This window comes from Cetorhinus maximus, chromosome 6, assembly GCF_964194155.1.
Source record: "Cetorhinus maximus chromosome 6, sCetMax3.hap1.1, whole genome shotgun sequence".
Classification (NCBI taxonomy): Eukaryota; Metazoa; Chordata; class Chondrichthyes; order Lamniformes; family Cetorhinidae; genus Cetorhinus; species Cetorhinus maximus.
This window is the reverse complement of record NC_135884.1, coordinates 143,048,245-143,073,013: the sequence shown is the minus strand read 5'-3', so window position 1 is coordinate 143,073,013 and position 24,769 is coordinate 143,048,245. Positions and strand designations below refer to the sequence as shown.

Sequence of the window (24,769 nt, the reverse complement as noted above, 5' to 3'; positions counted from 1 at the left end):
TCAGATGGAAATCCCCCAGAGCACGATCACAGAACTTGATATTCCAGGACACAGGCATCCTTTATTTGAACTCAGCACCTCCTCCGTAAGTGACACAAACCAACAGGAACGAACATCAGGTCTGCCTTCAATTTTTTTTCATTTATGGGATGTGGGCGTCACTGGCTATGCCAGCATTTATTGCTCATCCATCAGAGGGCATTTAAGAATCAACCACATTGTGTGGGCCTGGAGTCACATGTAGGCCAGACCAGCTAAGAACAACAGATTTCCTTCCCCAAAGGACATTAGTGAACCAGATGGGTTTTTACAACAATCGACAATGGCTTCATGGTCATCATTAGATTTCTAATTCCAGATTTCTTATTGAATTCAAATTTCACCATCTGTCGTGGCAGGATTTGAACCCAGGTCCCCAGAGCATTACTCTGGGTCTCTGGATTACTAGTCCAGCAACAATACCACTACGCCACCGCCTCCCCTTAAATTGGAAAATAATAAATTTGAAAATTCTCATTGTTGTTTACAAATCCACCTATGGCCTCACCAACCCAGGGGTGTAATTTTACACCAGAGAGATTTTACAGTCCCACTGAAGTCAATGGACTTTTGAATGGCTCGTTGCTTTTTACAGCCCCTACCCCCACCACGACAGAGCTGTAAATTTCGCCCCATATCTCCGGAACCTCCTCCAGCCCTATACCCACCAAGTTCTCGATGCTACTCCATCTCTGGCTCTTGCACATTCCCAATTTTCATCGCTCCACCATTGGTGAACCCCAACTTCCGTTGTCTAAGCCCCAAGCTCTAGAATTCCTTCTCTAACCTCTCCAGCTCTCTACTTCGTTTATGACGCTAACCTCCCTCTGTCCATTCTTTAGGTCCTCTGTCCTAATGCCTCCTTACTAGGCTTTATGTCGAATGAAGTTTAATAAAGCTCCTGGTGAAGCACTTTGCGATGCTCCACTGTATTAAAGGTGCTATATAATTGGCAGGTGATGTTGTTGCCGAATTCCCACCTCCTCTCTGGCCTGATGGAAATGATGTTCAGTTACCAGCCTGACTCATGCTGACAACTCACCCATCAAATTTAAACAAGGCATGATCCAGAAAAGGATTTCTGCCTCACACAGTTATCATTAGGTGTACGGCACGACATGCCCACCCACTTCACACCCATGTCAGGTGCAAGTTGAGAGCCCTACCTTTGTGCGATGGACTCCCAGGTCTTCTCCGCCTCCTTGTTTTTCGCAGATTACTTCTCTGCTCAGCAGCGATCACTTGCAGCAACCGTCGATTGTGATTGGCTTATCTCAATTGGCAAATTTTAGTTTACTACACCATTTGCACAAATCGCCCTCTTCTCACAGAAATTGGCCCCGGGCGATCTTACTGTTTTACTGACCGTTTAGCAAGTTAAGCAATATTTTTGCAAGTTGTTTGTGATGATCTGTTCCACTTTGCATTACTTTACCCGCAACCTAAGATCGCAGAAAGCACATAGGGTAAAATGAGCACATTTTTTTTTGAAAATCAAAAACAATGTTTGCTCCCACTTAATGCACCGCGTGCTGAAACTAAAAACACGCTCTTACTGTCCAGCTTTATCAGAAGGAGGATTACTGCTCAAGTCTCAATTGAGGTCTGAGGTTGATCTTGCACAGTTTAATTTATCTTCTCTTTCAGAAAGTTCTTGTTATGGAAAATTAATATTTTAATATCAGAGAAGAGAAAGGCGGTGAGGGGTGACCTGATGGTGGTCTTTAGGATTGTGGGCAGAATTTTTACCTCGGTGGGTGGGCACGTGCCCGACCCACTCGAGTGTAAAGTGACGTGTGTCGATGTCGGGTGAGCGTCCCGATGTCAGCGCGCAGTCGCGCGATATTCCAGCCGGCAGGCACACACCGGTGTCGGCAGCACGCCTGCCGACAGTTACAAGGCCTATTAAGGCCATTAGCAATGTCATTGAAACAAATTTTTCAACGCCCGTCCAACCTTACGGGTTGGCATTTTTGTGGAAACCTCATCCACGGGAGGGATGAGGTTTCCAACATCAAATAAAAATAAAATAAAACTTTTAAAATTCTATTTATAACATGTCGCTACTCATGTAACAGAGTCACATGAGGGGACATGTTTTGTAGCATTTTTAAAATCTTTATTTCTAATTTTTAAAACTGTTCATCTCCCTGAGGCAGCTCTGTGCCTCAGGGAGCTTTTCCAGTGCACACCTGCGCGTATGCGGGAAGTTCCCCGCTCACCCTCCTCTCCGCCCCCCCACCCCTCCTCCCCACACCCCCGCACAGGTAGCGCTGAGCACTGCCACTCGTGTTTTCACGCTGGGCGCAAAATCGCGGTCCGTCCCCGATCGTGGACAGCAGTCAGCTTCCTGACCGGCCCCTCCCACCCCAACAAGGACAAAATTCTGCCCTGTGAAGGAATGTGATAGGGTATACAAGGGGCTGAATTTTACACCAGCGGGATTTTACGGTCCCGCCGTGGTCAGCGGAGTTTAGAATGCTCGCCTCATTTTACAGCCCCGTCCCCACCCCGATGGGGCCGTAAAATTCCGGCCATAGAGAAGATATTTCCACTTGTGGCAAAGTCCAAAGCAAAGGGCTACTAATATAAAATAGTCAGTACTAAATCCAATAAGGAATTCAGAAGAAACTCCTTTAATCAAGAAATGGTGAGAATGTGGAACTTGCTGCCACGTGAAGTAGTGGCCAATCAGATTGGCCAGCATCGTTTAAGGACGAACTTCCTGTCCCTGAGAGGCAGAAGTCCGACTCTTGAGTATGAAGGCCGCCCTCAACGTATTATCACCGTGGGGCAGCCAGATTTAAAGTCGGCAAGGTGCCGACCGGCTTCTAGCTCGGGTGTTGGGGTCGGGGGGAGTGGGTAATCCACCAGAGCTGGTAGACGTTAGGTTTGAATAGCTTTGAAGCAAGTACGGAGTCCGGAAAAAGCAGAATAGCAAAAAGAACCGACGGGAAAGGTCTGCGATAGGGTGATTAGCTCACAAAAGTGATGATGGTGCAGGTGATTTTGGACCAAGAATTGAAACCTTGACTAAGCATGTCGCTAAACAAAAGCATGATTTATCAGTGAGAAAATTGTGCGTTAATGCTGGTTAGCAGGCTGTTACCCCTTGGCAAGATTAAAGTGACAAGCACTCTCATCAGTAGAGTGTAGTACCTGGTAATTAGATGACTACGAGAGAACAGAGGCATGTTATATGATGTCTCAAAATGATTGACTTAATAACCAAATACAGATAAATACCATTTTGGGGATGACAACCTATAACACCTGATTATTTATGTTTGGATACTTAAGCAGTCATCTGTGGTGTTGTGGTTATTGAAATGTAACTTTTAAGGCACAGTTGTTCCCTGGAACAATCTAAATTAAGTTAGGTAATTGCAGCACATTAAAAATATTAATATAGTGTAACTTTCAAAGAGACTGTGATGTTAATAATTCATAAACCAAATGTGAATCATTTCCGTTCCTAGTTGACTTTACAATGACTTTTAGTGTTGTCTGTGGCTGCTCTTTGCTTGTACTATTGTTTTCTGTTGAGAGTTTTACAGGAGGTATTTTTGTGTTTCTTTGCTCATATTTCCATTTCTTTTATGCCGTAATATTCTCTTTTTAACATTTGCTCTCCTTATTTAACTTGTTTTATTTTATTCTGAATCGTTGATTTTTTTTTAATAACTAGATAATTGACTGCAATGAAAATTGATAATCTGCTGGTGAATTGTGACTGCATCTCCTCATCATACAAAAACTTTGACACCACTGGAATAAATGGAATATTGTGCAAATGACTTATTCATGTGTGAGGAAGTTCTGTCCCACTCGAGGACACCAACAAAACAACAATGCTAACAATGCACAACAATATAACGCTTTTAGCATTTAGCAGGAGCAACATCAAATAAAATTATTCATTTCCTTCTTTTGAAAGGATAAAATTCACTTTTGCAATTGTCACAACCAGTATTAATTTAAAAAAAAAACATTTTTTTCTTGATGACTTCAGCTTCTCTCTGCCAAATCGTGGGAATCTTTGTGCCGTGTGTCAATAACTGCTGGACACTTTTCCAGACTCACTCGTCTTAAAGGCTGTTAATAGGGAGAGACTTGTATCTAATGAGCTTGGATTGGATATGGACCCAAGTAGCAAAGGTTGAATGGAGTGCTCTAATCCTCTTTGTGGCATAATCCTACTTTGTTAGCATTTTTCCAAGTGATTAAGCCAAGGTGAAGAGTCATGGTTCTCAGCAGAGGACACCGGCAAGGTTTTAGTGAATGAAGGAGAAGACAAATTAATCTAGGATGTAGCGAATTGTGTTTCCAGTGTTACAAGAGGGAGATAAAAATGAGGGAGTCAGGGAGTCATGAAACTGAGTAGACCTTGACTTCAGCACAATGAGGTAACATGGTGGAGAAAGAGTGTGGATGTTACATTTTGAGTTTAGGAAGGGAAAGAGAGAAAAGTGAAGAAACACCCAGACCATAGTAGTGGAGTAAGGAAAAGCAGCATGTTGTGATAAGAGGGCAGAATTTTACATCCCGCGATTGGGTGTAAAATAGCACACAGTGATGTTGGGCGAGCATCCCGACGTCATCGCGCACTTACGCGCTATTTCGCTCGGTGGGCGTGAGCGGGTGCCGGAGCCACACCCACCATTAATTAATGGGCCACTTACGGCCATTACCAGTCCAGTTGACGCCGATTTTTCGTTGCGATTTCGTGCTTGTCGCACAGGCAAAACGGGCAGACAGCCAACCGACATTTTCAAAAGCCTCATCCAGAAATGGGATGAAAGGGGTCAGCAGCATTGCCAGTGTGAGTAGTGAGGAGTTTGGTAGATAGTTTACTGCGGGTGACTTATTGGCACTTGGCAGCTTCATCTCTGTTCGGGGCTTCATTCTTAGCATTTCTAGGCTTCATTTCAGGACTCTTGGTATCTGCAAGGCCTCCAGAAGATTCAGACTGTGTGAACCCTTCCAGGTATCAGACAGCCTTCTCTTACCCTGGTAATTGATATTGTGCTCTCTGCTGGTGCCACCTCCTCTGAGGAGGAAGAGAGGAGCAGAAGGGAGAGGAGACCACGTGTCCCAATGCAGCTTCCAGGGTAGGGACCTGTGGGAGGAGAGGTGCAGGCACAAGGGGCGCAGGGGCAGAAGGTAGTCCAAGGGGGAAGGGGCTGCAGAAGACGCCACTATCCTGCTGCCAGGGTTTACAGGCGGCGATGCAGCTACCTCAATATGTCTGAGGTGCAATGCCGAAGGAGGCTCCGCCTCTCAAGGGAGAGCATGACCTCTATTTGTCAGGTGATTGGGCCTGAGATCAGCTCTGACTGTGTGGGTGGATTCCCCATGCCAGTGGCTCTGAAAGTTACAATGGCCCTCAACTTCTATGCCTCCGGCTCTTTCCAGAGGTCAGTGGGGGATCTGATGGACGGGCATCTAGCTGGGATACTGGGTGCCTCATCCATCTCCCACACTAACACTGACCACCTGAGCTCAGTGCCTGTGTGAGGGTTTGCAGGTCCGAGCACAACCCCAGGAACCCCTCATTCTGTCCCAGGAGCTGCCTCTCCATGAGAGTTGCCACTCTCTCAATGGAGGATTCAGTGCACTTGGCCATGAGGATCAATGCAGTGCTGATGTTCCGCATGGACGCCTCCATAACGGAGACCATGGCATACAGACCCTCATGGAACTCCGCCAGACCTTCCCGCACACCCCGCTGGACCTCCAGCATCTGCCAGCTAAGGACGACCCCAGAGGCTCATCATCAGCCTTCGACTGAGCATCGTCCTAGCCCCCAGAAGTCCTCCGACTGCCATCACCCTGGGCACTCTCTGCCTCCGCCTGCACCTTAAGCAAGTGTGAAGTGCCCTCACCAATGTGCACCAAGATACTAGCCGCCAATCTAATGCCCACCGAGTTGCTGGTATCTGCGCTGTTGCCCGCTTCAGAGAGTGGGTGTGATGCAGGTGCAACAGAAGCTCGGTGGTCCTCCGGCATCAGGGGTGGCCCTTCGGGGTCTGTAGAGCGGGCACCTGCTGGTGAATATAACAAGGACATGTCATTAGTTAAAGTCATCACACTGTCACTGTGCATGCCCGGTAACCTGGTGAGACAATGGAGATCTGCATCACAGTGCCATCGTCTTTCAATGATCAATGGGGACTCCAGGTTCGAGGCTCACATCAATGAAGAGACTAGACTAGAATGGTTGCACAAGCCAAAGTCTCACCTCTGTGCACCACACTCTTACCTTCGCCTGGCACCCCGGCCTCTGCACACCCAGTTGCACGGTGAACGTGCCAGCCCTCGAGCTCCAGGGCGTCTTGCTCGAACCTGCTGAGCAGCAGAAGGTCGGGCTGCCCTCCACCTGTACGTACCCTCTCTGCCTGCTTATGGCTTGTCTTCTCCTGAAAGGACAGAGGAGCGTGGATTAGTCCACTCTCTACCTGCAGCGCCATTGCAGCCTGGCCCACCCCAGCTGAGGAACACCTCCCAGGGCACATTCGAGTCGTGGCCCTCGAGCCATAAGGCACTCAGTCCAAGCAGCCAGGGCTCACCCCCTTGGCCAGCTCCGACGTGATTGACAGTTGTCACTCTGACTCTAGCACCCCTGAAGTCTGGGGGGGCAGCCAGCGTGAAATGGTGGTCGGGGGCCGATCGCAGCCGGCAGACCGCTTCCTGGCCTCTTCCGGGTCTGCCTACCGCACCTGCCAGATGATCTCAAAATCCTGCCCATGGAGATTGAGACAAGGTTCAGCATCAGGTCACTATCAGTGTTTTTGTATCCTATCCAGGAGTGGAAGGCCAGGAGAGGTGCTGGGAGAACTTTCTCAGACCTAGTTGAAACAGGCAAACCTTGGAGGCTTGGGTTTTTATGTGGAGAGTTAGGAGTTGCTGTGTGAAAAGCAGAGCAAACCAGGTTTCACAGGGACCGATTTAACAATTGGGTGAGATTTTGGAGGGCTGAGGAAACAGACCAGGCCAAAAACAAATGAAATGGGTTCGGAATGAATTGTAAACAATAAGTAGGGTAGCAGATGGTAAAAGAAAATGATGTTGTGTTCTATTTGTCCACTGTTCCTTTTTACTGTCTCTATGGTGACATTTGCCTTTATTGCTGACTTGTAAAAGAGGACATTTCCATGATGAGGTGCTGAAATGAGCTTGCTGTGTGCACTGTAAGGAACATCAAAACCATTTTCGAAGCATTTTTCTCATATTTGTTCATTGGACATGGGCATCACTGGCCGGGCCAGCATTTATTGCCCATCCCTAATTGCCCTTGAGAAGGTGGTGGTGAGCTGCCTTCTTGAACCGCTGTAGTCCATGTGGTGTAGGTACACCCACAGTGCTGTTAGGAAGGGCGTTCCAGAATTTTGACCCAGCGACAGTGAGGGAACAGTGATATAGTTCCAAGTCTGGATGGTATGTGACTTGGAGGGGAACTTGTGGGTGATGGTGTTCCTGTGCATCTGCTGCCCTTGTTCTTCTAGGTGGTAGAAGTCGTGGTTTTGGAAGTTGCTGTCGAAGGAGCCCTTGCAGGTTGTCGCATTGCATCTTGTAGATGGTACACATTTTGTGCTGCTGTGTGATGGTGGTGGAGGGTGACTTTACTAGGTGTTGACTGTGGCAATTGATTACACGTATCAGGTATCAACTGTACTGGGTCAATTACCAGCAATGTAGTGATTCTACTCTGCTATGGTAAAAGTACATTAATATCCTAGAGTATCGATGCACAGTAGCCGTTACTGCTGTTTTATTCAGAAAGATTTATAGTTGGCTGGAGCTTTGCAATTGCAATCATCTTTGGGACTTTTCCAAGTTTTTAACGTCAGGCTTTTTTATATTAAAGTTTCTTGCTGCAGCTAACTTCTGAACAGTTCTAACCCTGTAATCTCGGTAGACTATTGATTTCTATTTAAAATATCATTTAAAAATGTTAATTTTAAGCCCTTGTCTGCTGCATACAGTATGTATGCATGTAACATGTCTCTTACTCTCCTTTTGACGAAGAACCAACTACTGTACAGCATATATCTGATGTGAAATCTAAAATCTTATAGCTTCTTTATTGTCTGGAATTAATTTCACACTGTGGTTAGATGGTTTATAATCTAAATTAGTCTTATCCTTCGGCTATGAAAAGGACGCAAGTGTTTAATTAAAATTCATTCATTGCTGAAGTGCTAGTGTATTATCGATACAATTGTGAGTTACTTTCTTATCTTGTCCCCATCTCAAATGACCTGTGGTGCCTCTTGAGGGGTAAGCTCTTACCAAAATATGCTGAAAAAGGTGGTTTTCAGTGCCATCTAACCTGTGGATCATTTGTGTGTTTGACTGGATAACAGTGTTGTCCTTAAAAAGCAGCATCTATGGAAGTAGATGCCCATCATAATTTCATTCAGTTGTTTCCACTTTCATTATTTATCTTTTAAGGCGTGTTGCTTCCCTAGTGCATATGTGAGGCAAATTAGATCTTCCTTCATTTTTATGACCTACTTTCTCTTGGTGAGTAGTTTATTACTGCTCTGTTTCCAGTTCATCGAAGGAAGACCTTGTGTCTGTACTGAACCTTTCCTGCTCTCGGGATGTCCCAAAGCCATGGCTAACTAGCGAACTTAAGAATAGTATTAGATTAAAAGTAGACGCATACGATGTTGTGAAAAGAGTAGCAATCCTGGGGATGGTTTTAAAAATCAGCAAAGGGTGACCAAGAAATGAATAAAGGGGGAGATTAGATAGTGGCTTCCAGAGGAATTTTAGAAGTCCACATACAAAGATCACAGGAGGTTAACATGCAGGTGCAGTATTCAGAAAGTAAATGGTATCATGGCCTTTATCGCAAAGGGGTTGGAGTATACGAGTAAGGATGTCTTACTGAAATGAAAAGGGCTTTGGTGAGACCACACAAAGAGTATTGTGTATAGTTTTGGTCTCTTTGCTAAGGAAGGATACACTTGGTTAGAGGCGGTGCAGTAAAGGGTTTACTAGATTAATTCCTGGGATGAGAGACTTGTCTTCTGAGGAGAAATTGACTAGAATGGGCTTATAGTCTCTGAAGTTTAGAAGAATGAGAGGTGACTTCATTGAAATGTATGAAATTCTTAGAGAGCTTGACAGGGTGGACGCTCAGGAGCTGTTTCCCCTAATTGGAGAGTCTAGATTAGGTATCATTAGTATCAGGATAAGGGATCATTTATGTTGTATGTTATATGTTCAGTAGGCCTCATGAAGACGTTCTGAGTCTTATTTGGTTGAACATTAACAGTTTATTGATAACACAGAACTATGTACACATATACAGGTTATAACCCAAGTTATGAGCTAACTCCATGCTTGCTTCTACACAGGTCTTTGTCCAGTCCACAACTGACTCTAGTCACAGAATCACAGAATTGTTATGGTGCAGAAGGAGGCCATTCGACCCATCATTTTTGCACTAGCTCTCCAAATGAGCATTATGACTGAGTGCCATTCTCCTGCCTTTTTCCCGTAACCCTGCACAGTGTTTATATTTAAATAATAATTTAATGCCCTCTTGAATGCCTCAATTGAACCTGCCTCCACCACACTTCCAGGCAGTACATTCTAGACTCGAACCACTCGCTGTGTGAAAAAGTTTTTTCCCACATCACATTTGCTGCTTTTGCAAATCACTTTAAATCTGTGCCCTCTTGTTCTCGATCCTTTTGCGAGCGGGAACATTTTCTCCCTATCTACTCTATCCAGCCCCCTCATGATTTCGAACACCTCTATCAGATCTCCTCTTAGCCTCCTCCTCTCCAAGGAGAACAGTCGCAACCTCTCCAATTATCTTCGTAACTGAAGTTTCTCATCCCTGGAACCATTTTTGTCAACCTCTTCTGCATTCTCTCCAATGTGTTCGCATCCTTCCTATAGTGTGATGCCCAGAACTGTACCAAATAAGACTCAGCTGAGGTCTAACTAGTATCTTATATAAGCTCAGCATAACTTCCTTGCTGTTGTACTCTATGCCCCTATTAATAAAGCCCAGGATACTGTAAGCTTTATTAACTGCTCTGAACACCGGTCCTGCCACCTTCAATAATCTATGCACATATACACACCCAGGTCCCTCTGCTCCTGCACACTGTTAAGAATTGTACCCCTTACTTTATATTGCCTCATCATGTTCTTCCTACCAAAATGCATCACCTCACACTTCTCCGCATTGAACTTCATCTGCCACCTATCTGCCCACTCCACCAACTTGTCTATGTCCTTTTGAAGTTCTATATTGTCCTGCTCACAGCTTACAATCTTCCAAGTTTCGTATCATCCACAAATTTTGAAATTGTCCCCTGTACACCAAGACCTAGATCATTAATATATATCAGGAAAAGCAAGGGTCCCAATACCGACCCCTGGGGAACTGCACTACAAACCTTCCTCCAGCCCAAAAACTATCCATTGACCATTACTCTCTGTTTCCTATTACTCAGCCAATTTTGTATCCACGTTGCTACTGTCCCTTTTATTCCATGAGCTATAACTTTTCTCACAAGTCTGTTGTGTGGCACTGTATCGAATGCCTTTTGAAAGCTCATGTACACCACATCAACAGGATTACCCTCATCTACCCTCTCTGTTACATCCTCAGAAAATTCCAGCAAGTTAGTTAAACATGATTTCCCCTTTAGAAATCCAAGCTGGCTCTTCCTAATCAACCCACATTTTTCCATGTGACTACTAATTCTATCCTGAATAATTGTTTCTAGAAGCTTCCCCACCACTGAAGTTAAACTGGCTGGTCTGTAATTGCTGGACTTATCCTTGCAACCTTTTTTGAACAAGGGCATAAAGTTTGCAATTCTCCAGTCCTCTGGCACCTCCTCTCAGTCTAAGGAAGACTGAAAGGTTATGGCCAGTGCCCCTGCAATCTCCACTCTTACTTCCTTCAAAATCCTTAGATGCATCTCATCCGGTCCCGGTGCCTTGTCAACTTTTAAGTACCAACAATTTAGCTAACACTTCCTCCTTATCAATTCTGAACCCTTCTAGTGACCGAGCTTCCTCCTCTGTCACCGTGACCTCGGTAACATCTGCTTATTTGGTAAAGACAGATGCAAAGTATTCCTTTAGCACCTCAGCCATGCCCCTTGCCTCAATGTGTAAACCCCCTTTATGGTCCCTAATCAGCCCTATTCCTTTTACCACCCTCTTACTATTTGTGTGCTGAAAGAAGGCTTTGGGATTCCCATTTATGTTGGCTGCCAGTCTTTTCTCATAATCCCTCTTTGCTTCTCTTATTTGCTCCTTTACCTCCCCTCTGAACATCTGTATTCCACTTAGCTCTCAATTGTGTTGTCTACCTGACACCTGTCATTAGCACATATTTTCTTCTTTATCTTAATTTCTATCTCCTTATTCATCCAGGGAGTTCTGGATTTGTTTGCCCTACCTTTCCCTTTTGGGGGAATATACCTTGACTGTGCCCGAACCATTTCTTCTTTGAAGGTAGCCCATTGTTCAACTACAGTTTTTCCTGCCAACCTTTGGTTCCAGTCTATGCAGCCCAGCTCCGCTGTTGCCCCATTGAAGTCGGTTCTCCCCCAGTTAATTATTCTTACTCTGGGTTGCACATTGTCCTTTTCTAACGCCATCCTAAATCTTACAATACAATGATCACTTTCTCCTAAATGTTCCCCCACTGACACTTAATGTACTTGGCTCACCTCATTTCCAAGAACCAGGTCCAACAGTGCATCCTTTCTTGTTGGACTGGACACATACTGCTGTAGAAAATTCTCCTTAACACGATCTAGGAACTCTTGCCCCTCTCCACCTTTTACACTATCACTGTCCCAGTCTACATTTGGGTAATTAAAGTCCCCCACTATAACTACTCTATAATTACTCTGTAATTTCCTAGCAGCTTTGTTTCTCAACATCCTTCCCACTAGTTGGTGGTCTATAAACTACACCGAATAATGTAATTTCACCCTTTTTGTTCCTTAGCTCTAGCCAAATTGATTCTGTCCTTGAACTCTCTGCGATATCCTCTTTCTGCAGCACTGCAATGCTCTCCTTAACCAATACCGCCACCCCTTCCCCTTTTCTTCCTTTCCTGTCTTTTCTGAACACCTTGTACCCAGGAACATTTAGCACACAATCCTGCCCTTCCGTGAGCTAGGTCTCTGTTTTCGCCACAACATCATATTTCCACATGGCAATCTGCACCTGTAACTCCCAATCTTATTTACTATACTTCGTGCATTCACATAAATGCATAGTAACTCTGATTTACACTTCATGACTTTCTCCCTTACTTCAACTCCAACTATTAACTTACTGCTCTCTATACTAGTGTTATCTGGCTCTGTCAGTATTTTGTGCGCCCTGGTATCCCTCCCTAGTACTCTCTCCTGGTTCCCACACCCCTGCCGAATTAGTCAGCCTCAGGTCATGTGTCTCTTTACATCACACTGTGGGCGATACTGTTTCCCAGTCCTACATTAGCCCTTGCTATGCCAGATGCCCTTATGCTACAATTTAGGACTGAGATGAGGAGAAATATTTTCACTCAGTGCTATGGATCCTTGAAATTCTGTACCCCAGAGGGTTGTGGATGATCTGTCATTGAGTTTATTCAAGCCTGGGATTGATAGATTTTTAGGCTAAGGAGATCAAGGGATATATGAATAGGGTGGTAAAGTGGGATCGATGTAAAATTTCCGCCATGACCTATTGAATGGTGAAGCATTCTTGAGGGATCAAATGGCCTACTGCATCTATTTCATATGTTCTTGTGTTCAAAACACTTCACAGCCTGTTAAGTGCTTCAGTGTTGTAACGTATGAAAGCATAGCAGCCAATTTGTGCATAGCAAGGCCCCCAAATCAACCAGATAATGGTCATTATTAGGAATGACCTATTTTAGTGGTGTTGCTTGAGGGGTAAATTTGGTCAGGACACAGTGAAGCCTGTAGTCCAGAGAAGTCTTTCTCTGTGACTGCACAGATATGTGACTGGTAATCTTCCACACAGTCAGGATTTGTATGGCCGTAATCTCCTTTTAAACAATGCTTGTTTTGTCTCCTGCTTTTATGGTATTTTTTATTCATTTATGGGATGTGGGCGTCGCTGACTAGGCCAGCATTTATTGCCCATCCCTAATTGCCTTCGTTGAGAGGGCAATTAAGAGCCAACCACATTGTTGTGGGTCTGGAGTCACATGTAGGCCAGACCAGGTAAGGACAGCAGATTTCCCTTCCCAAAAGGACATTAGTGAAACCAGATGGGCCTTTATGACAATTGACAATGGTTTCATTTCGACTTTTAATTCCAGATTTTTATTGAATTCAAATTCCACCATCTGCCGTGGTGGGATTCGAACCTTGGTCCCCAGAGCATTACCCTGGGTCCCTGAATTACTAGACCAGCAACAATACTATACCATTGCCTTCCATGTGGTTGAGGAAATGTCTTTGTTACTGTGAGTAAGTAGAGGCAGCAATATCTGACGAGAACAGGATGGTGCTAGTCTGGACCTGAATGGCAATCCTCTAGCTTTATCCTTCCCTTGATACCTTCAAGCCCAATAATGTCCAGAATGGCCTGCTTAAATGGAAATGAGAGCTAGTATCGCCTAGAATGAATTTCAGTTCTAGTCATTTTTTATATCATGTCTCATCCCACAAGGTGAAATTATTTTTAAGGTGCTGTAATCCTCAGTGATGTGTACATGTGCATCTACTCTAACTGGTCTATGGTAAATATAAATGCATCTTATCTTACACTTGTTGGTAAATTGACAACTAGAGGGCATATATCTTCAAGCTATCTTTTCAAGCCATCATCAAACGATGGAAGGGAGCAGTTTAGGAGAATTTATTTTGCTCGGAGTGTTGTTAGGACCTAGAATGTCTCAGCAGAAACAATGGTGGGTGAAGCAGACACTGTAGTGCTTCTTAAAAGGGACTTGAACACATCAAAGTGTATGCAGCCAGCTTTTGTTTGTTCCATGCTGCAGTGGCATCTGTGCAGGTTAGGTCATTGCCTGTTTGTCTCCGACAGGATAAGGATAAGCACAGGATAAGATTGTGGGAATGTTTGGAATGGGGAAACAGGAAACGAATTGCAAGTTTTGAGGGAACACTGAATGGATGCATACTGGCCAAAATTTATCCCAAATCCGACCAGCAAGAACAGGTTAGTTCACTTATCTCTGCTGCTTGTGGGAGCTTGCCATGCATAAATTGTCTGCCACATTCCCTACGTGACAACAGTGACTAACTTCAAACAGTTTGCCGTCAGTTGTTAACTGTTTTGGGAGATCCTGAGATTGTGAAAGGTGCTATGTAAATGCAAGACTTTCTTTTTAACTTGGGGCAGCTGCTTAGCATGTCAACCATGTTGTAGCCTCCAGGTAAATGACCTGCATGCTTTTGGACACAAGTGCAGTGTATCCTTATCTCAGCTGCCAAAGAACCCTTTACCAGGCGACCTTCTGTTGGATGAGCGTCTTCAGCAGCTTGGGACATCCTGAGGTCATGACATGTGCTATAGAAATGCAAGTCTCCTTTTCTATCTCTTTCATTAAACAGCTCTGTGCCAAAAGTTACGCTGCACATGAGCCTCCACCCACCTTTCTTCATATCACCATAATAACATATCCGTCCATCCCTTTCTCCCTCAGGTGATGATCTAGCTTCCCCTTAAATGTAACAATGCTTTTTGCCTCAACAACTCCTACATTCTAATCACATTCTCATCACATTCTCATTAAAGAAGTTGCTCCTGAAGCAGAAAGGAAGAGAGGGGTTAGGCGATAAAACTGTGGAACAGGTGTTTCTCTGCAGGCGATGTGAGATCTTGAGGCAGGCGGAGGATTGGTTGCAGGGGAGGAAGCTGAGTTTGAAGTCGAACAGGACATGAGGGTTTAGTCATCTCTGAGTTTAGCCTGCGATTGCAGCCAAGGCAGTTGATGAAGTCTAGGTTCCTGTGTGGATGTGTCTTTTCATAGAAAGGAAGGCCACAGTAATGCGACTTTTCCACTGAGAGTCTCTGAATCCAATAGAAGGAAAGAGGGAGCATTGGAAAGAAAGTGAGCTAATAGTATTCGTCAAAGGCAAAAACGTGGTATTATGGGCAAAAATGGAAAGGGCAGATCTGGAGGTCCCAAGAAAATTATAACTCCTAAAATGGTGCAGTACAAGTGGAGTAAAAACTAAAACTTGGTTGTAAAAAAAATGCTATATTGCATTTACGTATGCAATATTTCAGAATAGGCGTTTATTTATGAACATTTCTATTTTTAGTGAGGTCCCCTTTCTCTTAACAAAAGTGGGGAAGGGAAGGAACTTCTCAGTTAGTCTGTGCTTGAAGTGTTCGTCTCCTTTGGTTGGAAAGGGTTGAAGGTCGATGTCTAGATAAGCACTGTGGAAGATGTGAAATGATCAGAATAACCTATACAGAACCTTTCTTCTCCATTAGGTAGAGAAGATTGTCGATAAAAGGAAAAATAAAAAGGGGAAATGGGAGTACCTTATACGATGGAAAGGTTATGGAAGTAATGAAGACACTTGGGAACCAGAACATCACCTCCTTCATTGTGAAGAATTTATTGATGAGTTCAATGGACTCAATGCTTCCAAAGAAAAGCGAACTAAATCAGGGAAACGGGGAAATAGCCCAAGGCAGGTCTTAAGGGACAATCATGGAACTTCTCCACCAAGAGCCTACGAACCCACTAAGGGAAAAGGGGGAGGATTACGAAGAAAGCGGACTAATAATGCACATCAGAGGCAAAAACGGGGTACAATAGGCAGAGATGGAAAGCACACGCCTGGAGACCCCAAGAAAATCATTGCTACTAAAACGGTGCATTACAGAACAACTGCGAGCGGAGTACAGATTATGCCTTACAGAAAGACTGATAACTCATTTCAGAATGGTGATGCTAGACACAGCAAAAGTGCATTACAGTTTGACAATACCTCAAGGCAACAGAGAATGAATGTGGATATAGGAGAGCAGGACTTTGCAGAGGATGGAGCAATTGCTGATTCTCCTCTAGTAAATGGAATAGGTACGTGATAAGTGCTGGTGTTACTATGGGCATCAGGCCATTCAGCCCAACTCCTCAATGCTGGTATTTATACTGCACTGTACATTGATGGTACTAACGTTTGAAAATTAAGTGAACATTTTTAGTTATTGCATGCAACATGCAGTTATGATTTGAATTTTCAAATGGTTTAGTTAATCATGCCTCACTGTTCATGATTTAAAAAAAAATAGATTGTTTGATGATTGCTCATTGACTGAACGGAATCGTTAATCCGCAGAGAGTGGTGTTTCACAAACACTTTGTTTTAATAGGGATTTCCAATGGGCAAGCCAACCTGCCGTGTTCTGTGAAGAGGAAGCTTGTGGAGGAGAAAGAAGACTATGTATTTGACAAACGGCTCAGATGCAGTGTTCGACAGAACGAAAGCAACTATCGATTCAGGGACATTGTTGTGAGGAAGCAAGATGGTTTTACGCATATATTACTCTCCAGTCAAACATCAGACAACAATTCATTAACGCCTGAGGTAAGGTCTATAGAATGTTGTTTTTTTTTTTGATAAATATATGACCAGTACAGATGGGGTAGCAAATGTGCAATGGAGCCTTTTGGGAAGTTCAGTTGACCTGCCTACTTTTAATAACCAGTACGCTGCAAAAGCGTCATTCATTTACTCATTATACGAATGTATGAATATTGATGGACAGGAAAAGAAACGATCTTGCCCATCAAGGTTGTCCCACACTGTGGTGGCAGGAGCACCATGCGTAAACACTCCCTCAATTCCCGTCACCCCACACTCAGGCTTCTCTTCCTCCTTCCCCAACCCATCCCCCGCCCTGAAATCTTCTGCGAGAGGCCAAATAGAACAGAAAAAACTCAGGGGCAGTAAAAGGAAACAACGCTCCAGAAAGTTCCTCTCCCACCCCAGCACAAGGTGATTGAAACTAGTGCAGGAGATCACATGGATGTCATCTATAAAGACACTTAATCTTCTTTATAATGATGCAATCAATGCCCTAGTCAGGAATCAGTCCAGCTCCCTTTTGAAGGTGTGCAGAGTCAACTCCTAAACTTATAAGTTAAGTCTTTTTGAACGTGGTTTTGCCGAGTGGAATTCTGAAAGAACGGTTTGCAGCAGCCTTGTGTGGAAAATGTCATATTTGCCCAATCACACCCTAGCATCTACTCTTCATTGTTTGAATCCCTACAGTGGGCTATTCCACTGTGGAAAGAATATAGACAATCTCAAGTCTGATCTACCTGATGATTAGTTTCTTTTCAAGATAGTTGTGCAGTTTGATCTTAAAAGAGATCAAAACAATTCGCCTTGCTTGATGAGCTTTCCAAAGACCCTAAGCCCTCTCTGTGACGTATTGCTTTCTTACATCCTTCCTGAATCCATCTGTTTTCCGCTTGGACCGGCATTCCCTCGTTCTGCTGTCTTATATATCAAACCAAAACTGTCCCGGTCCACTCCGTATCCCTGAGCCTTATTATAAACCCCCCCCCAACAGCAGCGACAGTCTGCCTCCCAAGAAATGTCCCAGTTCTGCCTGTCCGTGTTTCATTCAAATCCTGTTCATTTTGTTAGCAATTCCCTGTGCTTTTCCAATTCAGCTGCACCTTCTCCTAGTGAGGGCTGCAGAAATGGCTGACCCTAAGTCTGCCTTCCCAGTGGGGATTTCTGGACAGGAACCATGATCAGCAATGCTTGGATGATCTTTTGTTTCCACTCCCTTGCCTTGGAGAAACCAATTGCAGTGCGTCACTGCTGCTCGAGCTGAGATCTGCCCACTCAGCACAGTTTCGGCCTTGAGTGTGAATTGCTTTGAGCCAACGCGGTTAAAGACAGTTTAAATCCAGTTTCTGTTGGTTGATTTGGGTCTTTTTTGGGTTCTGTTTGTAGCGCCGCGAAGGCAAGGAGGAAAAAAATAATAAGGGATAAAACTGGACTCTCAAAATCCCTGCAAATTAGGAGCAACATATTGCCTGGATGTGACTCAGGAGATATAAAGCCATTCACATGGGAGGCTGCCGTTGTTAATGAGGTTGCTGCGATATCAGGGATGTGTCATTATATTAACACTGGCTCCTTTCTTACCCGCACAGTGTGTTCTGCTCTCAAATATCCATTTCTTGGACTGTGGTTAGATTTCCATTTGAAAGGTAAAAGGCAACTAATTAATTCGAAGCTACAAAATCCCTGACAGAGGAGCATGTTACCTTCAGCAAGGCCAAACTGGCTGAGATATTTTCCCATGATGTTCCCCCACCTGACAAGTTCTCTCCGGTTCCACTCAGCGTCATAACTTGATCATTTCCTTCTTCGTACTCTTGAGGCAGGCAGACAGTGAAGTGCGTTAAGAAGCCAGTGGAACAGTGGGAAGCATCATTGGTCTTGGGCTGTTTGCAGTGTCAGCATTGTTCTTCCCTTGCACAGGGATGGAATATTCAGCCCAATTTGCCACACAAAGACCTGTTCTCTGACCCTTCCAGGCCTTCGCACCACAAAATGGTAGAAATAACGTAGGTCAGTCATTTCTCCACAGAGTCGGTTCACCCCTTCAGATACTTTGGGTCCTCTTCTCTCAAAGGGAGAGGCTAGTTGCTAGCTGTTCGGATTAAGTGCCTTTGTCAGTTTATCTCAGAATTTCTAGGCTTCATTACTGAAGCATTTGTTACTTACTTAATGCTGCTTCCACCCACCCCCACCCCACAGCTGTGAGTCAACACCAAGGGAGACAATGAAGGCAGGTGCGTTCTTATCTGAGATGGTCAAAATGTAAGCACTCTTATCTCTGCCACCAAGAATACAAGCCAAGGCAACTGTATCTAGACATGCCCAAGAAGCTGCACACTCACAGACAAATATTTGCAAGGGTTGCCCTGACAGAATTATGTGGTATCCTACAGACAGACCATGAACCAGTTTCATGGATGGGTCAGTGACTGTTCAGATGACTGTTGTTTGAAAATTTGTTGCTGTAGGTTCTTATCAAACAACAGCTTTCATCTATATATCACCTTTTAACTTTGTAAAACCTCCCAAGGTGTGCCAACAGCCAGAGATACCTGTTAAATCTCCCAACTCTCAGTTTGCAGCCACATCAAGTAGACGATTGATGCAATTTCTGCCAAGCTAAGAAACATAATTGGTTTCCAAGGGGGAAACTAATGAGGATCAGCAAAGGGCTGCAGCCATGAGGCAGGTGAAAGAAGACACCCAATAATAAATAAGACCAGAAGATCAACTAGGTGAACCTTTAAGTACCTGCTTCTGCTACAGCTGTGATCTGCATCTCTGCACGGCCTCCTTCAAATAAACAAGCTCATTGCCTTCAATTCAATCGACCCATGAATTGCCACAGGGTTTCATCGTAACACCATTATTCTGCCTTATCTGAAACAAACTGTTAATGCACTATATCTCCAGTGCTCGCACATTTTGTTAATCCTGACTCTACCCTGCAGCCGTGTTTCACCTTTGTAAGTCCCGCCACTGTGCAAGTGTGTGGTATCCGTCATCCACTCCCTACACACGTGCTCCTTTCCAAGTGGGATCAGGAAAGTGAAGTGAATGGCTGTTGGATGTCAGGGTTTGCTGGGTCTGGAATTGGAGTTTGCGTCTTGCGCTGGATTTGTAGGTAGCCCTGCAACTGCAGGCGGCCGGAGCTTTTCTGGGCTTGCCTGCATTTTGGGGGTCACACGTGGGGTCATTTGAGTGGGGCAGCTGGATGTTATGGCTCCCGTCATCTGGGTCCGCAGATGCTGGGGACTTCCTTAGCACGTCCAGAAACCTGAGCAGGAGTAGACTGTCGGATCACAGTGAACTAGTTGAAACCTTTCACCACGACTTGTCAACCTGGTTCTGTAGTAGGCGAAGACGGTTGTAGACTGGAGGATGTCCTTTGACTCAAGCAAGCTCTACGTTCGAGTGCTGCCGGTGTCCTTCTTTTAGTTCTTCGGGTGAAAACAAGAAAGACTTGCATTTATACAGAGCTTTTCATGATCACCAGGCATCCCAAAGCAGTTTACAGCCATTGAAGTACTTATTAAGTGTAGTCATTGCAGTGATGTAGGAAAGATAGTAGCTAGTTTGCGCACAGCATGCTCCCACAAGCAGCTATCAACAGATTTTTATTGAATTTGAATTTCACCATCTGCTATGGTGGGATTCAAACCCGGGTCCCCGGAGCATTGACGTGAGTCTCTGAGTTACTAGTGCCAATACCGCTATGGCACTGCCTCCTGGGTCTATAGCTTAAAGAGGTGAGCATGAATCACCTGGTGATTTCCAGGATAGAATTATTGGCATGAGAATCGATAATTCAGTTTTAAAAGCATTGCCTGAACAGGGACCAATGAGCTATTTTTGTGGTGTTAAGGGATAAATATTGGCCTGGAATCCGGGGGTAACTCTCTGGCTCTGTCTTCGAAATAGTGCCATGGGATCTTTTACATCCACCTGAGAGCGCAGACAGCATTTTATCCAAAAGACAGTACCCCCAGCAGTGCAGCACCTCCTCAGTACTGCACTGGAGTGTCAGCCTGGATTGTTGTGCTCAAGTTCTCGAGTGGGACTTGAACCCAGAACCTTCTGAGAGTCCTACCAATGTGAGGTCACAAGGCAGGCATATAGTTGATGGGGAGGTGCTTTCCCCTTCTAGATAGAAGGACAACATTAATGGAAATCAGCAGCTTCCTAAAAGCACCTGGCATCATATATCATTGATGTGGTGTAGACCCAACACTACATGTGATGTGCACCAGAGCCACTATGATATTACGTTAATTAGCTGACTTTGCTTTATAATGGGTAGCAAATTTTCAGTCTTGCAGGTGCACATGGCACTGAAAAAAACAGCAACCCCCACTGTAAAAGCTATGGGCCCTGACAACATTCCAGCAATAGTACTGAAGACGTGTGCTGCAGAACTATCTGCGCCCTTTGCCAAGCTGTTCCAGTTCAGCTACAACACTGGCACCTATCTGGCAATGCGGAAAATTGCCCAGGTATGTCCTGTACACAGAAAGCAGGCCAAATCCAACCCAGCCAATTACCGCCCCATCAGTCTACTCTCGATCATCAGCAAAGTGATGGAAAGTTTCATCGACAGTGCTGTCAAGCAGCATTTACTTAGCAATAACCTGCTCACTGACGCTCAGTTTGGGTTCAGCCAGTGCCAATCAGCTCCTGACCTCATTACAGCCTTGGTCCAAACATGGATAAAAGAGCTGAACTCAAGAAGTGAGGTGAGGCCAAGGCAACATTTGACCGGGTTTGGCATCAAGAAGCCCGAGCAAAACTGGAGCCAATGGGAATCAGGGTGAAAACTCTACGCTGGTTGGAGTCATACCCAGCACAAAGGAATATGTTTGTGGTTTTTGGAGGTCAATCATCTTGGTTCCAGGACGTCACTGCAGGAGTTCCTCAGGGCGGTGTCTGAGGCCCAACCATCTTCAGCTGCTTCACCTTCCCTCCATCATAAGGTCAGAAGTGGGGATGTTCGCTGATAATTGCACAATGTTCAGCACCATTCACAACTCCTCAGATACTGAAGCAGTCCATGTCCAAATGCAGCAAGACCTGGACAATATCCAGGCTTGGGCTGACAAGTGGCAAGTAACATTCGCACCACACAATGACCATCTCCAACAAGAGAGAATCTAACTATCTCCCCTTGATATTAAATGGCATTACCACCACTGAATCCTCACTATCAACATCCTGGGAGTTATCATTGTCCAGAAACTGAATTGGCCAGCCATATAAATACTGTGGCTACAAGAGCAGGTCGGAGACTGGGAATTCTGTGGAGAGTAACTCATGTCCTGACTCCTCAAAGCCTGTCCACCATCTACAAGGCACAAGTCAGGACTGTAATGGAATAGTCTCCACTTAATGACCACCAAAGCACAATACATACCATTTACAGGATGCACTGCAGCAACTCACCAAGGCTCCTTCAACAGCACCTGCCAAACCTGCGACCTCTACCACCTAGAAGGACAAGGACAGCAGACTGTCCCACCCCCCTTTAAACCAGCTTATATTTCACCTCTCTTCTATTTTTACTTAGTACTGTTGAAGAGTCATTCGGACTCGAAACGTTAACTGTGTTCCTCTCTGCAGATGCTGCCAGACCTGCTGAGTTTTTCCAGGTATTTTTATTTTTGTTAAGGACAGCAGACACATGGGAACACCACCACCTGCAAGTTCCCCTCCAAGCCACACACCATCCTGACTTAGAAATATATCACCGTTCCTTCACTGTCACTGGATGAAAATGCTGGAACTCCCTAACAGCACTGTGGGTGTACCTACACCACATGGACTGCAGTGGTTTGAGAAGGCAGCTCACCACCACCTCAAGGGCAGTTAGGGATGGGCAATAAATGCTGGTCTAGCCAGCGATGCCCACATCCTGTGAAAGATTTTTTTAAAAGCTACAATGGGACTGCAGGATCAGTCCTTAGATGTATCATTAAGGTCACAGTTGCAATATTCAGCAAAACCAACAATTTCATTATTTTCACTACTAACAATCATGATAGGACTAAGAGCTTAGGAACATTGGAACAGGAGTAGGCCACTGAGCCACTCAAACGTGTTCCACCATTCAGTTAGATCAACTGGTTGACAATTGCTTGTCCTTCAGAGAAGGAAATCAGCCATTCTTATCAGGCCTAACCTCTATGTGGGTTTCATTCTACACTAGTGCGGTTGACTGCCTTCTGACGTAGTCTAGCAAATCATTGAGTTGCATCAAACTTCAGGGCAACTAAGGATTGACAGTAAGTGCGAACCTTGCCTGGGCATCTCAGATCCCAAGAATTCATTTTGAAACAAAAATTTAAATTTCCAATCTACTTCGGCAAAATAACTGAGCCCAAATGACACTGTCATGTGCAGTTTGTATTCTCATAATTTGTGTAGTTCTAATTTTCTCTTGCCCTTGACACTTAAATACTCGACACAGGATAGAGGTCAAGTGCAGTGCATTTATTCTATCAATTGCATGCTCCATCGGTACTCCATCAGTGTGATTTTCCTGCTTCCCCTTTCTGCTTGTGGCTTGTTTGCAGTGTATGATGTTGGACTGCTTTCTTGTTCTGTCATTTTGATACTTTAAACACCCGGAGCATCAGTTGCACCAATGCAGAATTAGATCTTTAATTAGATTTCACACTTCACAAACCTGCATGTGTGCTAAAGTTTCAATGAGACATCATAGGACACAATGCAGAATGTATGCTGAGGTACATCACACTTCACGATTCTAGTCTTAGGATAGCATAGTGTTTCAATCACAACTCTAATATTGGTTCTACCTTTGAACTCTGTATTCCATGAATTCTACCATTAAATCACAGTACATCAAATATATATGTAAGTGATATCAGAATAACACTGAGTCAACAAAATACACTCTTCTCAATCTCTTCTAACTATTCTGTTACCGTGGTTATATTGCCCTCTTAAGCTCCATGGTTATATTACCCTTCCAAATTCTAACATTGTATTACTATAAACACAACCTCTTTAACATCTCCCAGACTATCAGAGACATGTATGAGTGGATTTCATACATTCTACCAACTCCATTATCAGAGATGTTCTTGTCTACGATCCACTTGTACAATTGACCCATAGCTCATCATATGCTGATCCCATAAACAGCCCAGGACATCGAGGTACATTGGTACAAGAAAAAGCATACAATGTGGCAAAGGTTAGTGGTAAGCCAGAGGATTGGGAAAGTTTTAAAAACCAACAAAAGATGACCAAAAAAAAAATAAAGAGGGAGAAGATAAACTTTGAGGGTAAACTAGCAAATAATATAAAATTGGACAGTAAGAGCTTCTTTAAATATATAAAAAGGAAGAGAGAGGCCAAAGTCAATATAGGCCCCTTAGAGAATGAGGTTGGGGAAATAATAATGGGGAACCAGGAAATGGTAGAGGAGTTGCATAAATACTTTGCATCAGTCTTCACAGTAGAAGACACTATAACATACCAAAAATACTAAATAATCACGGGGCAAAAGTGGGGGAGGAAATAAATACAATAACTATCACTAGAGAAGAAGTACCAGGGAAACTAATGGGGCTAAAGGCCGATTAGTTACCTGGACCTGATAGGTTGCATCCTAGGATATTAAAGGAAATAATTGCAGAGATAGTGGGTGCACTTGTAGTAATCTTCCAAGAGTCCTTAGGTTCTGGAGAAGCCCCAGAGGATTGGAAAACTGCCAATGTAACACCCTTATTCAAAAAGGGAGGAAGACAAAAAAAAACAGGTAACTATAGACCTCTTAGCTTAACATCTGTCATTGGGAAAATGTTGGCGCCTATTATAAAAGATGTAACAGCAGAGCATTTAGAAATACATAATCTAATCAAGCAGAGTCAGCACGGCTTCATGAAGGGGAAATCATGCCTACAAATTTATTAGAATTCTTTGAGGAGGTAACAAGCAGGATAGATAAAGGGGAACTAGTAGTTGTAATATATTTGGATTTCCAAAAGCCATTTGATAAGGTACCACACATAAGGCTACTTAATAAGATAAGAGCCCATGGTGTTGGGGTTAGTATATTAGCATGGATAGAGGACTAGCTAACCAGTAGACGACAGAGAGTTGGGATACAGGGGACCTTTTCAGGATGGCAACCT

The 24,769-nt window shown here is 44.2% G+C and overlaps 1 protein-coding gene across 1 annotated transcript in view; it reads left to right on the top strand.

Moving 5' to 3' along the window:
* The window catches only part of LOC144682213 (chromodomain Y-like protein 2), a 138,748-nt gene that overhangs the window by 50,363 nt on the left and 63,616 nt on the right, over positions 1-24,769 (top strand). The window contains exons 2-3 of the mRNA XM_078544623.1: positions 15,514-16,108; positions 16,402-16,616. Coding sequence (XP_078400749.1) covers positions 15,514-16,108; positions 16,402-16,616 — 810 coding nt within the window. The remainder of the gene's footprint in view (positions 1-15,513; positions 16,109-16,401; positions 16,617-24,769) is intronic.